This window comes from Microcebus murinus, chromosome 18 (assembly GCF_040939455.1).
Source record: "Microcebus murinus isolate Inina chromosome 18, M.murinus_Inina_mat1.0, whole genome shotgun sequence".
Lineage (NCBI taxonomy): Eukaryota > Metazoa > Chordata > Mammalia > Primates > Cheirogaleidae > Microcebus > Microcebus murinus.
In genome coordinates, this window is record NC_134121.1 from 32,361,265 (window position 1) to 32,376,368 (window position 15,104).

The 15,104-nt window shown below is 54.8% G+C and overlaps 1 protein-coding gene across 1 annotated transcript in view; it reads left to right on the plus strand.

Annotated features, from left to right (window-relative positions):
* Positions 1-15,104, plus strand: part of CUEDC1 (CUE domain containing 1) — a 79,288-nt gene that overhangs the window by 54,263 nt on the left and 9,921 nt on the right. The window contains exons 2-4 of the mRNA XM_012762107.3: positions 4,234-4,899; positions 9,710-9,837; positions 14,817-14,943. Coding sequence (XP_012617561.1) covers positions 4,552-4,899; positions 9,710-9,837; positions 14,817-14,943 — 603 coding nt within the window. The 5' untranslated portion in view covers positions 4,234-4,551. The remainder of the gene's footprint in view (positions 1-4,233; positions 4,900-9,709; positions 9,838-14,816; positions 14,944-15,104) is intronic.

Below are 15,104 nucleotides of genomic sequence, written 5' to 3' on the forward strand. Positions count from 1 at the left end.
GTCACGTTTCCTCTGCTGAAACTGTCCTCTGGGCTATGCCAGTGTCCTGAACCTGGGGCACACATGGCTGAATTTCCCAGCTCCTTGGCTCTTAGCCCTGCAAGCCTTCATTGGCATTTTTGGCTCTTAGGAAGTTGGTTCCTAATTCTGGCCTCTCTACATACTGGCTGTGTGACTTTGGGCAAGTTACCGAACTTCTCTGAACCGGTTCCCACAGCCGTAAAGTGGCGTCAACACCTATCTCATGGAGCTGTAATAAAGATGAAATGCAAAAGCGCCTGGCACAAGCTCGTAAACCTGTCGCCTGCTTGCCTTAACGTTTTCACATGTTTTAAACTGCTTTTCATTTGAGCCGTGCTGGTCGCAGAGGGCGGCCTGGCATGGATAGCTCTCACCCTGAGGACAGTCCTCCCTGTGCCTGGCCCCTCTAGCCACACCTCAGCCCTGGCCTCAGACTCTGCCCTTGAGCTTAGCGAGGAGGCGAGGGAAGGAGTCCTCTGAGAATCGGGGTCCTCAGAGCCCCGCCTGGTGCTGATTATAGGCAGCCTGGCTTTGGGGAGTCCCCGAGTCCTTGTAGAGTCCTATAGAAATGGTATTGCAATAAATCGAATTCGGTTTCCCCACATTTCCCATTCCTGCTTCTGAGCCACTTTCTCCCCATCCACAGAACCGCCCTTTGATGGAAAAGTCTAGGCTTTGCCTTTACTCGCTGTGTGTCCTCGGGCAACTCCCTCCCAGTCTTGGATCTCGGTCTCTCCGACTGTGCTGAGGGGTGGGTTTGGGGCTGGGTTTCCACCTGTCATGACCCCCATGCAAAAGGAGATTTGGAGATGTTTCGAGGCTCTCACCCGGGGTGAAGGGAAGAGGCTGCTTGAGCTGTGGTCTCGCCAGCTGCCCAGGCCAGCCAGGCCCTCCCCTAGGCTGCGAGGATCAGTATTTTATTCCAGAGGGCTGAAGGAATCCTAGGGATTAACATCCAGATGCTGGGGAAGATGCCCCTAGGGTCCCCCCACCCTGGGGGGCAGCGTGGCCAGTTTACCCCCTGCCCCTGGCTCCTCACCAGCCTCTGGGCAGTGACAACAAGAATGCGGCCAGCCACGTTCCAGGCACTGTGCTGGGGATTATCTTGTTTCACTCCCACTGAAGCCCCAGAAGGGGTGTGCACAGCTGAGGGCACTGGGCCACAGAGAGGAGAGGAGACTTGTCCCGGTCCCACAGCTGGGGAGTGGCAGAGCAGAATTGCAGCCTGGGTCTGAACCGGGGCACGCTCACTGTGCTTCTCAACACGCAGGCCCAGAGCCCAAGGGACCTGTCCAGAGGGCTGTGAATGGGGAACATAGAGGCCCTGCCATCTTCCTTTCTGCTCCCCTGGGGGTGGGCCAGGCCCTGGCATCTTTCTGCAAGGGACTGGCTTTGACAAAGTGAGAGCCAGGTCCCTCCTCTCTTACTAAAGTATCAGACAAGCAGGAAGGAAGTTGGTGGCTTTACTCCAGAGGGCCATAGCACAAGTCACTGACCCCTGTGTGTGATGACACTATGGCCGCAGACAACAGCCCAGGGCACTGGCTTCTGGGGCCTTCTGGGCCTGATGTCTGTGTTAGAGGCCACAAGGCAGGTCCCCAGAGCCCAGGACAAAGGCAGCTGTTGGGCTGGAGCCCCATGTTGGAGGGCACTTTGGCAGAGCCTCCAACCTGATATGTGGGGGTTGGCGGGAGGTGTGGGTGCAGGGGGCCGGGCTTTCTAAAGCCAGCTGTGAGAAGCCATGTCATACTTGGCTGTCTTCCTGTGTTCATTCGCATAACGAGATTCTTGGACTCATCATTTGAGGCCATCCCTCTGTGTCTCCTTGTGAAATGGCTTTGGCCTCTCTGTGCTCTGACTGGCTCATCTGGGAGGAGATGGGGCAGAGGGAGTTGGATGATAAATCATGCTTCACTCAGTCAACAGAACACTACTCGGGCACTAAAAATGATGAAGGAGATCTATATGTTCTGACATGGGAAGATGGCCACAATATATTATTAAGTGGAAAAAACTAGCTGCATAGTAGAATTTATGGTTTGATCACATTTAACACATTAACTGCCGCGTGAGTTGTATTTAACTCACATTAGTTTGAAGCCTGGGACCTTGTGAAGCAAAACAGTTGGTTCCTAAAAATCTTACTTGTTGATGTTCTTATTGTTACAATTAATATTGACAAGTTAATTCTAAAAATGTGGATTAAATGAATAGAAATCAATATATTTTGTTTTTCATTAAATTAGAAAGGATCATTTGGTTTTTGAACATTTTATTCTATTTTCATAATAAAACACTGTGGCCCCAAGGGAAACATTTTTTTCTTCTAGGGTGGCAGTCAATGTGTTAAACAAAATAAATTCATACATATGGTAGCGTATGCAGAGAAAAAATATCTAGATGTAGACACAGTAGAGTGTGAACATGTTTTCTCAGGGGTGGGAGAGGAAGATCACATTGATTTGCCCACAGGAATATTTCTATATCAGCTGTTAAGACTGTGACCCCAAATCCTAGAAAAGGGAAAACAAGTTTGCACCTGTTTCATCAAACTTAAGAGTATCCTTTGATGGAACAGTCCCTTAAAATAAAGCTGCTACTTTTCTACAATTAACAAAATTACTTTAAAACTTGGAGTAAGCATGAGAAAGTCAGAACGAGATGTTTTTAGACACATTCTGCTCAGTTGTCTGCACCAATGGAAATGCAACCTTGGCAGTGGTTTGCGTGCCTGGTTCTGAGTGGGCCGGATGGTTTTCTGCTGCAGATTTCAGTCCCTAATTGTGCTTGATTTTCAGTCTTGTCTACACACTTTCTCCGCACCCTGTGCTGACACTGGGGCCTGGGGAACTGGGTTTGGTGGGGATAAGAACAGAACTTACGATGTACGTGGTTTCTCAAGACATCTTTGAAAAGAAACTTATGGGGTGTTTGTTTGTTTGTTTGTTTTTTGAGTCCCGCTCTGTTGCTTGGGCTAGAGTGCCGTGGCGTCAGCCTAGCTCACAGCAACCTCAAACTCCTGGGCTCGAGCGATCCTTCTGCCTCAGCCTCCTGAGTAGCTGGGACTACAGGCATGTGCCACCATGCCCGGCACATATATATATAAAAATATATATATATTTATATATATATATATATATATATATATATATATATATATATATATAAATATATATATATATATTTAGCTGTCCAGCTAATTTCTTTCTATTTTTTTCTGTAGAGACAGGGCCTCGCTCTTGCTCAGGCTGGTCTCGAACTCCTGAGCTCAAATGATCCTCCTGCCTTGGCCTCCCAGTGTGCTAGAATTATAGGCATGAGCCACCGTGCCCGGCCTGGGGTGTTTTTATTAATGTGTAAGGACACTAAGTGTTCCATAAAAACAAATGTGTTTTTGATATAAATAAAACATGCCAGCCTGCCATTGGGGTGAGGACAATGAAGTCCAGGGATTGACAGTGACCTGGAGTCCCTCTGCTTCTCTCTGTTGGGCTGGCTGGGGCTTCTCAGGGGAGTGGACTGAGTTTTAGGGCCTGACAGGAGTTCTCCAAGAGTGGGAACTGGGCTCCTTGCCCTATGAGCTTGAGGCTCCTGAAGGTTGGAAACCACGTTTCCTCTCTCAGGTTGGAAGCTCCTTGTGGCACTGGGGACTCCTGTTTCTCAGCACTGCTGTCCCCAGGATTCAGTGGCGCTCTGCAGTGGGTGGATGCCCTGGTTGTGGGATCTCAATGTGGGGCAGTGATGTAGGAAGATGAGGGAATCAGGGACTGTATGGGACTGGAGACCAGAGAGGCAGGACATCGGTACAGAGCTGCTCCTGCCCCAAACAGGTCTTCAGCCATCCTTCCAGTACTTGTAGAGACCAGGGGCTCAGGGGCTGTATGTCCCAGATTCAAATCCCAGCTCTTCCACTTCCTCAGTATCTATGCCTCAGTTATTCCATCTGTAAAATGGGGATACTAGCCACTAACTCGTAGTGTTTGCATGAGTTAGCCCATATAGAGCACTTAGGATGGAACATGGCTTAGAGGAAGCCCTTGCTAACTGGTGTCGCTGCTTAATTGCAGTTGGAGAGGAAGCAGAAAGAAGCAGGTCTCCTCTGGGCGTGGTAGGGGTTACCCCTCCTGCCCTCATTTCTTAATAGCCCTTGGCTGCCACCCTGAGCGCATGTTTATTTGCCCCCTACCCTGACTCTGTCCTTCTGGGTTTCAGGTGGGACCGTCCGTGGAGCGGGCGCCAGGATGCCCCGGTGGTGTGGGTGACCGGCTGTCCAGCCCCAGCACTGCCCAGGCCCGCATGCCGCCGCCCCGCGAGGATTGCTCCCTGAGGGCTGCCTGGGGCCCCGTGCCTGTTGTGTCCTGACAAGGAGCCCCCAGCAGCCCGTTCCCACCCCGCCGCCCTGGGGGGCGGAGGAGCCGCAGGAGTGAGCTTCCCGAGCCGGCGGAGCAAGCAAGCGACTGACGGTGGAGGGACCCTGGGCAACGGGCTTCGCGGCTGGCTGGAAACATTTTCCCCAAGCGGTTGCGCAAAATGACCAGCCTGTTCCGTCGGAGCAGCAGCGGCGGCGGCGGCGGCGGCGGGAGCGGCACGGCCGGGGCGCGCGGGCCCGGGGCCGGGGGCGGCGCGGCCGCAGCCCCGCAGGAGCTCAACAACAGCCGGCCGGCCCGCCAGGTGCGCCGCCTGGAGTTCAACCAGGCCATGGACGACTTCAAGACCATGTTCCCCAACATGGATTACGACATCATCGAGTGCGTGCTGCGCGCCAACAGCGGCGCCGTGGACGCCACCATCGACCAGCTGCTGCAGATGAACCTGGAGGGGGGTGGCGGCAGCGTCTACGAGGACAGCTCCGACTCAGAGGATAGCATTCCCCCGGAGGTAGGGGCGCGGCCCGGATAATTCACTACCAGCTCCAGCCACCTGTTTGGACCTTTTAGAGCAGCGGTCCCCAACCTTTTTGGCACCAAGGACCGGTTTCATGGAAGACAGTTTTTCCCCGGACGGGGGTGGGGGAGGAGCTCAGGCGGTGATGCCAACTCCGGGTAAATACGCCATCCGTCCGCGGCTCACCTGCCGTGCAGCCTTGGGTTCCTAAGTTTCATGTAGGCAATGCTTCCAGGACAGGGGGTAGGGGTGGGGGTGGCAGAGCTCTGCAGCCTAGTCCCTAACAGGCTATGAACCCCCTGTATGGTCCGCAGCCTGGGGGCTGGGGACCGCACTCTTAGAGGACCCGGGTTATTTCCGTCTGAGTTCTAACTAGCAAGCAGCCTTACTTCCCCTGGGGAACTGTACCACCAACCAGCTGCCTTTTATGGGCAGAAATCATGCAGTCATTCAACAAACCCTGAGCACCCACTCAGCGGTGTGCCAGGCATGGTACCTCTGAGTCAGGGGTCATCAGAATCAAGGTGCTTGTTAAAAATGCAGATGCCTGGGCCCCACCCCAACATACTGAATCCTACTTCCAGGCCTGGAGTCCTCTAGTATGTATTTTGCAAGGAAGTCTCTTGAACTTCTGAGGGTCCACCTTGGCCAAGTCAGACAATGTTTCTGTCCTCCTGGAGCTCCCAGGCCAGTGTGGACCAGAGGCCAGAGTCAGGCACTGACAGCCGGGAGTGGTAAGTGCTGCCGTGGGAGACCTGGAAGCAGCAGAGAGGAGGGGTGGCTTCCCAGAGGAGGGGATGGCTGAGCTGAGACCTGAAGGAAGAGTGGAGCCAGAGAAAGGATGTGCAGGCAAGAGGAACCGCTCATGCAGAGGCTCAGAGGTGAAATGGCACATGCCTGGATAGGGGACTGTCAGGGTCCTGGAGTGAGAGGAGACCAGGGAGGATGATGAGGCCCTTCGCTGAGAAAAAGACTGGGGGGCTGTATCGGGAGAGCACAGGGAGCCTCGGAGGGGAGTGAAAGTTGAGACTTGCCAGTTAAATCCCTCTGACCACGGAGTGATGGGGGTGGTAGTGAGCCATCCCCCAGCGGTTCTGCTTTCACTGCTGTGTCTCTCCAGGGAGTGGCTGGGGAGAGGGGACCGCCACACTGCCACATGGCATCAAGGCCCATCTGCTGGTCCTTCCCAGCCTCACCCAAGAGTTCAGTGCACAACTGGCTCTCCAGTCTCCGCAGAGCCTGCGGGGCTCAGCAAGGCACATAGAGTGTCAGTTGACAGGGTTTCTGCCTGCAGGGGCATCTGTGACATACAGCCATGGACAAGACAAGAACCCAACAGATGAACCTGTGCCAGGCACCATTTTAAGAGCTTCAGATGTATCATGTCTCCTAATCCTCACAAACTTTGTGACATGCAGTCTTATTATTACCCTCGTTTACAGTGAGAAAACCTAGACCCAGATAGGGCCTCAGAGCCCTTCTCAACAGGACCCTACAGATAGTCACTCTGCATTAATCAGTCACCCTGCAGGGCCAGGCATCCTTGCTCTCCTCTGTTAGTGGCTGCTGCTGGGACTTCTGTCTCTCAGTGGAGGGGAAGCCCAGTGGGCAAAGACATCTGGCTCATCCCTGTGTCACCTGCAGCACCCAAGACAGTCCAGGCACATGGGAGGCACTCAGGGAATGTCGAATATGAATAAATACCGCTGCTGTCTTTGTACAGAGGGAGACTATGTTTCTCTCCTTTGGTCTGCCTGGATCAGCCAGTGGAGGGAGTGTAGGAAACCCCAGATCCTCTTTGTAGAAAGGAGGGATGAGAGAGAGGGAGAGGGGGTATGTGTGTGTTTGCAGATGCAGTTGACCCTTTGAACAACGAGGGAGTTAAGGGCACTGACCCTCCTGGCAGCCAAAAATCTGCATATAACTTTTGACTCCCTAAAAACTTAATTATGAATAGCCTCCTGTTGGCCAGAAGCCATACAGTTGATTAACATATAATTTGTATGTGATATGAATTAAGTACCATATTGATACAATAAAATAAGCTGAAGAAAAGAAAATGTTATTAAGAAAACCGTAAGGGAGAGAAAACATATTCACTAGTCATTAAGTGGAAGTGGATCCTCATAAAGGTCTTCATCCTCAGCGTCTGCACGTTGAGTAGGCTGAGGAGGAGGAGGAGGAAGAGGGCTTGGCCTTGCTGTGCTGGGGTGGCAGAGGCAGAAGAAAACCCACGTGTCAGTGGACCCCGTAGTTCAAACCCATGTTGTTGGAGGGTCAACTGTACATCCTGCAAGTGTGAGCTGGAAAGAAAGTTCTCTGCGAGCGCTGGCCCTTTCTCCATCTCATTTGTTCTGACAGTGTGGCAGGTAAGATAAAGCTTCCTCCTTCGTCCACGGCCCCCACAGCCCTGTGAGTCCTGCAAGCCGTCACCACACCTAGGTAGGCCTGCAGCGTGTGTGCGTGCTTCTGTTTTTCTAAGAATCTCGCTTTCCAAATCCAGCCTCTTCTCGCACCCCTCCCCTGCCTTGGCGGTTTCCCCAACCCCCACCTTTGGAGCTCCGCCTGGGCGCATTGGCAGGCAGCTCCTGAGCCAGCGGAAAGTGCTCCGGAAAATTTATGAGCAGCAGCTGGAAGGACAATAACTGCTGACTGGAGAAAGCCCCCTCTCGGGGGTGATGGATGGGGGCTGGCCTGAGGGGTATCCTTGCCACAGAGAAATACCTCCCGGCAGATAAATGGCCTAGCCCCTGCCCCCTGGAGCACCTGGCAGGCATCCATCACCCACAGTGAGTTAAGCCAGGAGGCTGTGGAGCCCGAAACTTCAGCACCTTTAGAGCCAGAAGAACAAGCTCTTTGTGGCTGGTGGGGGTGGGAGGAAAGAAGCAGGGGAGGTGGCTGGGGTCACTCTCCCTGGGACTTGGGATCTGCCCTTCTGCCTGGCCAGCTGCCTGCCTCCCCATGTTCCCCAGTCCTCTCTGGGAGCCTCTGGGGGACACCTGCTCTGGCTGCCCCAGGAGGTTGCCTGGAGGAGCAGGAGAGCGCCTCCTGGAGTGGGGGCGGGGCTGACCGCCCTGAGTGGTGACTGCAGTGGCCGTGCTCAGCAGAAACCCCAGGCAGCTTCCTTCTGGAATAGTTCCTACTGAGCTCTCCTCACCTCCTCACCCACGCCAGGCAGCCACTGAGGCTGGCCGCTGTTGGCCTCAAGGCCCCAGCCTGGAACCCTGGTCCTCAGAGCAAAGGGGTGGGGGAAACAGGGCGTGTGGGCGTGGGGGTGCAGCACCCAGTTCTCCTTAGGCACCAGGTGCTTGCCGAGCCACCGTCCTGCGCCAGGCACCAGAGATTCGCCAGTGAACAGGAGTGGAGCCTCCAGTGTTCTCCCCCTTTTTTTTTTTTTCCCTTCTTGTGGAAATTTGGGATAAACAGAGCAGTGGCCCGCCAAGCAGCCACATTCTTTTTTTCCTGCAAAAGCATCTGTTTAAATACTTCCCGCCTCAAAGGAAAGAACGTTAGTGCATTCCAGGGTGGGAGGCCTCCTTGGGTCGGGCTGGCTATGTGTGCACACAGCATTCCAGCGTGTGTGTGTGTGTGTGTGTGCGTGTGTGTACGTAAGTGCTTACATGGGCAGGCTCACCCACCCACCCCCCAGCGTGTCCCTGTGAGGCCGTGTGTGCTGGGCACGGCTGGCCTCAGAGCAGACAGTGCCAGTGCAGCCAGGCCCAGCCCAGACGTGCAGAGGCAGCTTTAGTAGTGGCTTCTGCAAACTCACTTCGGGTCTGGGGCCTCGGGCCGGTTCACAGCCTCTGAGCCCTTCCCGTGTTCTTTGGTCTTGGAGGAGATGGGAACAGAGCTACAGGAGGGAACAGGAGGCCAGGTGCGGATGTGTAGCTGCCTCCTGCCCCGGCCTCCTCTGTGTACCTCTGGAGAAGGGTCCAGGTCAGTCCACGTGGCAGGAACCCCAGACTTTGCCCAGCCTGTGGCCTCTCCCTGTCCCTCTTCCTGGCTCCTGGCTGCAGAGAGGAGTCCCCAAGAAAGAGTGGCCATCCTGGGCACTGCCCTTGCCACTGTCTGCCCCGAGAGTCCAACCTGGTGTGTAGTCATTGCCCCCGAAGGCAGCCACCCTTATAGTTCAAGTTGAAGACTCAGTTCTAAGAAGTGTGTGGCTTTTGCCGTATCACTTGGCCTAGGTCTCAGTTTCCTCATTTATAAAAATGGGGTTACTGATCCATATCTTACCATGCCAGGTCGTTTGAGGTTAAGATGAGATAGCATATGTGAAAGTACTTTGAGAGAAGGTATGAGTGATGTTATCATCAAAGACTAGCGCATGTATTGGAGAGTACGTGAATCACAGTGTACCGCTCAGCAAAGTTTCGCAGCGTAACAAGCCACAGTATCTGCACCAGATGAAGAAATGCCATCGGTAGCACCTGGAAGCCCCCTGCGCCCCTTCCCATCCCCACCCTCCCACCAGCGGGCACCTTGCTCTGCCTCCATCACTGTGTGTTTGTTTTGCCTGTCTCTGCACCTTACTTGGATGGATAATGCTGCTATGAACATTCTTTTGGGGACATGCACTTTCATGTCCTCCAAGTATGCTGGAATCAGAGCTAGCCAAGTGTTTAGCGTTAGCAGCGAAGGCCAAACAGTTTGCCAAAGTGGTGGCTATGTCAAGTGACACGCCCACCAGCAAGGCACAGACTTCCCTCATTACACATCCTCGCCCACACTTGCGTTTGTCTGAATGTTATTTAAATTTGAGGAAGTATTATTAATATGTCTTTCTTTGCTGTCTCTGATTTAGATCTTGGAAAGGACTTTGGAACCTGATAGCTCCGATGAAGAGCCCCCACCTGTGTACTCCCCTCCAGCCTACCACATGCACATGTTTGACCGGCCTTACCCTCTGGCTCCCCCCACACCGCCTCCCCGGTGAGAATCCATCTTGTCCCAGAGCACAGGGTAGCAGGGAAGGGGACCAGAGGTTGGGGTTGTGTACAAACACAGCAGGAATAATACACCCTTCAGTGTATTGCTCCACCAAGAATAGGCTTCTACTGCAGCAAGAAACATTTTAGCTAGAAACCAGAAGGAATTTTCAAAGGTAAGGATTGCAAAAGCAAACATTTACTAAATTCCTATTCTAGGCTGGTTGGTCCCTAGGGGACGCAGAGTAAATAAGGCTCAGCCTCTGCCTTCAGGAGCTTATAGTCAAGGGAGATGCCAGAGTAGGAATGACAAACACATGGAATGTTTGCTGACACTTCCCATCCCAAGCCTGTGGCAAACATTGCTAATCAATCACTGTGCTCCTTCCTGCTGAGTCAGCTAGAACCTCAGCATCCTCCTCAACACAGCACTCCCACGCAGTCACCAGTGATTGATGGAAGAATGGCTGTTTGCCATGCTTGGACTAAGGATGTTGTGGGGATTTTGAAGCAATGGGGCCAAGTCTCTTTTGGGGGGACAGTTTGATAACTAGAGGCAGGGGAGAAGACTCCAAGGTCCCTGGAAACTTCTACCAGTTCAGAGACTATAATTTGGAAGCTTAAAATGAAGCTGGTTGCCAACAGGGACCTGTGGGTTTCTGAGATGCTTGTTTTTCTGAGCTCCATGTTTGTATCGGGGCTGCTGACAGCTGAGGTGCTGCCTCTTTGTCCTGGAACTGCTGCTCCTTAGAATGACTCAGGCCTGGGGGGGGGGTAGGTGATGGGACAGGGTACTCGCCCCAGTGGATCCTCCCTTCTGGGGGTCGTGGGAGCGCCCAAGCAGTGGTGGTGGAGAACGCTGTCATCCTACAGGTGTAGCTCCCACTTACTAAGCACACTCAGGTGCCAGCAACTGAGCAGGTTCCTTACCTACACCATCACATTTAAAGCGGAGGTGGGCACTGTTGTCACCATCCCCATTGCCCAGATGAGGAAACTGAGCCTCCAAAGGTCTTGTGACTTCCCCAAGACTAACAGCTGGAATTCAAATCCACCTCATTGTGACTTCAAAGCTAATCACTCTTTCCTGCTGTGTCCTGTCACCTCCCTAACGAGAAAAACCTCTGTAATTGCAGCTTAGGGAGCCCACAGAGTCCTAGAAAGCTACTGGGGTGGGGGGAGTGTGGTGTTTTGAGTCAGGGACAGGAGCAGAGGCAGGGTCTTTCTCACACGTGCTACCAGGAGATGGCAGGCTATACTGGGGGGGTCTGGTAACACCTAGGTAGGGCTTGCACCCTGGATGGGTCACAGAGCCCAGGGCTAAATTATTTCCCTTTGACATTTCTTTTTAATATTCTGAGATGCTTTTGCAAAAAAGTTTAGTTTCTGTTAGGCAGAGTGGTTCTGCCTATTTTTTGGAAGGGAAAACTGAGGCTGTAAGAGAGAGAATCTGTGTGTGTGTGTGTGTGTGTGTGTGTGTGTGTGTGTGGCGCATGCACTCTTTATAGAGACCGTGTCTCTGCCTCACTGTGTTGCCCAGCATGGACTTGAACTTCTGGGCACAAGTCATCCTCCCATCTCAGCCTCCTGAGTAGCTGGGTGTCCAGGTGCAATGCCACTGTGCCCGGCTAAGAATCCCAATATAAGCGTGACAAGGGTATCCTGGCCACGTCCTCTCTCTTACTCTGGCTGGGTGTTCATCCTAAAGCAGGTAGGGTAGGGCCAGGGGACAGGGGCAGTGCAGCCCAGTGATGGGAGGCCCACTTGGAGGGAAGGTGACCGCAGCACTAAACCAGGGCTCAGGAGGCCTTCTTCAGACTCTGTGGACTTTGGGCAGGTCACTGCCTTTGTGTAAAGCTCAGGGGCCTGGCTCAGGAATGGAAGGCTAGCTGGGCTGGGAGCGCGGGCACTGAGAACTGGAGTCGCTGAGTCCGACAGAAGCAGCCTGCTCTCCTCACCCTCTTCCTGCGGCTGCCTGACTTCCGATTCTTCAGGTGCCTCTGCTCTGTGGCCTTTGGCTCATTACTTAAGCTCTCTGAGCTTTGTTTGCCTCCTCTGTAATGGGAATACTAATTTCCACCTCAGCACAGTTATGACTGAGTGAGATGCTGAGCACATAGCACAGTGCCACGTGTGGACAGACCTGTCATCGTGGTTTACTGCTCCCTCCTGTCCCCGCTGCACTGGCTGGCCTCGGAGTTCAGCTCTGATGCTGAACATGGAGACCAGCGGCGAGGCTTCCCCCACAGGCCAGTGTTCAGAAGAGACACACATGTCCCTTTGCCCTAGGATGGCTCTGCTAGGCCCACGTCTACCCCCAGGCCACCTCCAGGGCCTCGTCCAGTCTCTCTGTCCAGAACATTCATTTCCAGCATTTATCAAGTCACCTGAAATGTGCAGGTGCTAAACCCCATGTGTGATGCAGAGGTGAACACAGTACTGCCTCGTCCCCACTGTGCCCCCCAGGGAGATCAGTCTTGGGAAGCCATGGACACGGGGGTGGGGAAGCCTGCCTGGAAGAACTGATGGCCAAGCTGTGACCTGAGGGCCACAATGACAATAGTCTGATAGGGACAGAGGACAGCAGCCATTCAGGCAAAGGAAACAGCACATGCATGGCAGGGAAGAGGGACCATCTGGGGAATCCCTCAAAGCATCTAAAGGCTGAGTGAGGCTGGAGGGGCAAGCAGACCACTGGGACCTTGTGGCCTTCACACCAGCGGAGAGTTCCGAAGGGGTTTAGGCTGGAGAGTGACTCAGCCAGGTTAGTGTTTTGGGAATCTCCCTCTGGCTGCCAAGGGAGGTCAGAGTTGAGTGGGGCAGTGGGTCTGGCCTCCTTCTGCCACCTCCAGTCACTGGGGTGCCCAGGAGCCCGCAGATGGGCAGAGTTTGGGAGCTTGGGTGTTGCCCTGCGGGGGCACAGAGAGGCAGGCCATCCCGAGGAGCATGCTTGGAACGTCAGGATCCCTGGGCCCAGATTTTGCCTGGGTGATCTGTGTGCCGTGGGGACAGGACTTGACCCCATGTGGACCTCCATGTCCAGTCTACCAAAAATCCTGCCTGAAAGCCCTCTGAAATCCTTCTCTGTCAGGTCTGATGTTCTGTGGGTAAACCTGGGGCTCTGATGGGGCCTGAAGTTCTAGTTCTGGGGTCTAGGGGTGGAGGATTGGTCTGGAGATCCTCCCCAGCCTTTTTTCTCCTTCCCCTCCCCCAGCCTGTCTGTCTGAAACACAATCTCCGAAACCCAGGGGAGCTCTCCCCAGGGGAGCCCTCTGCGGAGGCCGCCTGCTGTTTTTCCATTGAAATTACAGCCTTGGAAGTTTTTTATTTGCCTGGCATCTCATTTCTGACATTCCTTTCCGACCACAATGGAGTGCCTGGGCTGCCTGTGCTCAGAGCCCTTGTCTGGCTCTCTCTGTGGGCTGACCTCATCCCTACTGGTGCCAGGGCCGGGGCGGCTCGGGGGACCAGGGGCCCAGCAGCAAGGGACACTCAGCTGAGAGCAGGGGCCTCGTCCCTCCTTAGGTGTCTCAGTGGCTAGAGGGGTCTGAATGCAACTCCGGGGATCCCCCTCTGCCACCCCCCCCCTGTTGCAGGGGGTGGTCTGCCAGTCTCTGGGAGCTGGGGCATCCTCTCCCCTGCCTCTCAGGCCTTTGGAGAAAAATGAAGCCTCCAGCAGTGACAGAACGTGGCAGAGTGATGGAGAAAGAAATCTGGCCTAGGCCTGGGAGTCCCAGACCGTTCCTTCCCCCGTGTCTGCAGAGCAGCGGGTGTCGTGCGGGAGTTCCCTTGGCTCTGGTCTGCAGCGCTGCGCTCCCGCCATGCGCTGAGCAGCTGGTTATCCCGTCTGCTGCCGCCCCCGCCCCGTCCCCTCTCCCCCGCCCGGCCATCGGCTCAAAATAGAAAAGGAAAAGAAGTTATTTCCATAGTCAGCGGCAGCCCGGAAAAGCTCCCCTCCAGTGAGGGGGCGGGCGGGGGCGGGCGGGATTCCTGGAGCTGGGGACCAAATCAAAGCCAGGCCCGAGAGTGAGCGCGGCCCCCACCGTGGGCCCTGAGCTGCCTCCTCCGTGTGTCATTTCCCTGATTCAGCAGAACACGTGTCCTGCGGTTGCCACGCTGCAGGCTACCGAGGAGCTGTGGGGAGCTCCTGGCGGGGCTCCAGGCTGCCCTGCAGGCGGCAGGGCGGGAGCCTGGGGGTCAGGGAGGGCGTGTACCTCCCCCACCCTCCCTCTCCACCGGGGTCCTAGCTGTTGACCTCTGCCACGCACCTGGCCTAGGAAGAAAGGGATCCACGATCACCTCACCATGTGCCTTTCCAGAACCCTGTTTAAGACACAGCCTCATGAGGAGCTCCCAAGCACTTTGGCACGGAGGTAGCAGTTTCTAGATGAGGAATCTGGGCCCCAGAGGAACACACTCTCACCCAGGATGGTCTCACCTGGTGGCTGAGCCAGAAATGGAGCCCGGATCCACTTTACTCTAGACATCCTGGCATCCGTCCACCTGTGCTCCCTCCCCAGCTCAGCTACGTGCAGGTGCACCGCGCTGTGGGTGCCGTGGGTATCTGTTCATCTGGGCCATACCTATCACTCAAGCAGCTGTGAACTCTGCACTGTGCTAAGTGCTAGGGACATAGGAATGAAAGGACAGGATCCCTGCTGTCCTTAGAGGCATTCATAAACATCCACGTCTAAATCCACAACGTTCCACGTTAGCACCATGAGCAGAGCTCTCTGGGTTGAGAGACCTGTGAAGGCTGTGGGTGATGGGAGGGCAGTGACTGTCGCTGCTGCCGGGGCTGGGAGTTAGCTGAGCTGATGGAGAAGTCTCCAGTGAGGAGGCAGGGTGATGGGCCTCTGCTCTGGAGGCAGTGGAGGCCATGGGAAGCTCTGAGCAGGGTCCACCTGCCTGAGGACCTGGTGTGGGGGTCCTCCTGCCCCAGGAGGCCTGGGTTTAGCTTGACTACTTCCTCCCACCCGGCAGGATTGATGCACTGGGCTCCGGACCTCCTCCCAGCCAGAGGCGCTATCGGAACTGGAACCCACCACTGCTGGGCAACCTCCCTGATGACTTTCTCCGCATCCTGCCCCAGCAGCTGGACAGCATACAGGTGCCAGGGGCTGCCCCCACCTCCCACTCCCACCTGCACGTCCAGCAGCTCTCTCTGCCCACACAGTGTGTGCTGGCCAGTTCCACTTCCTGATTTGCGGCTGAGCTATTTCTGTTGCCCTGGGTTTATAGGGAAAGAACGCTGAACCGAAAGCCTCACTT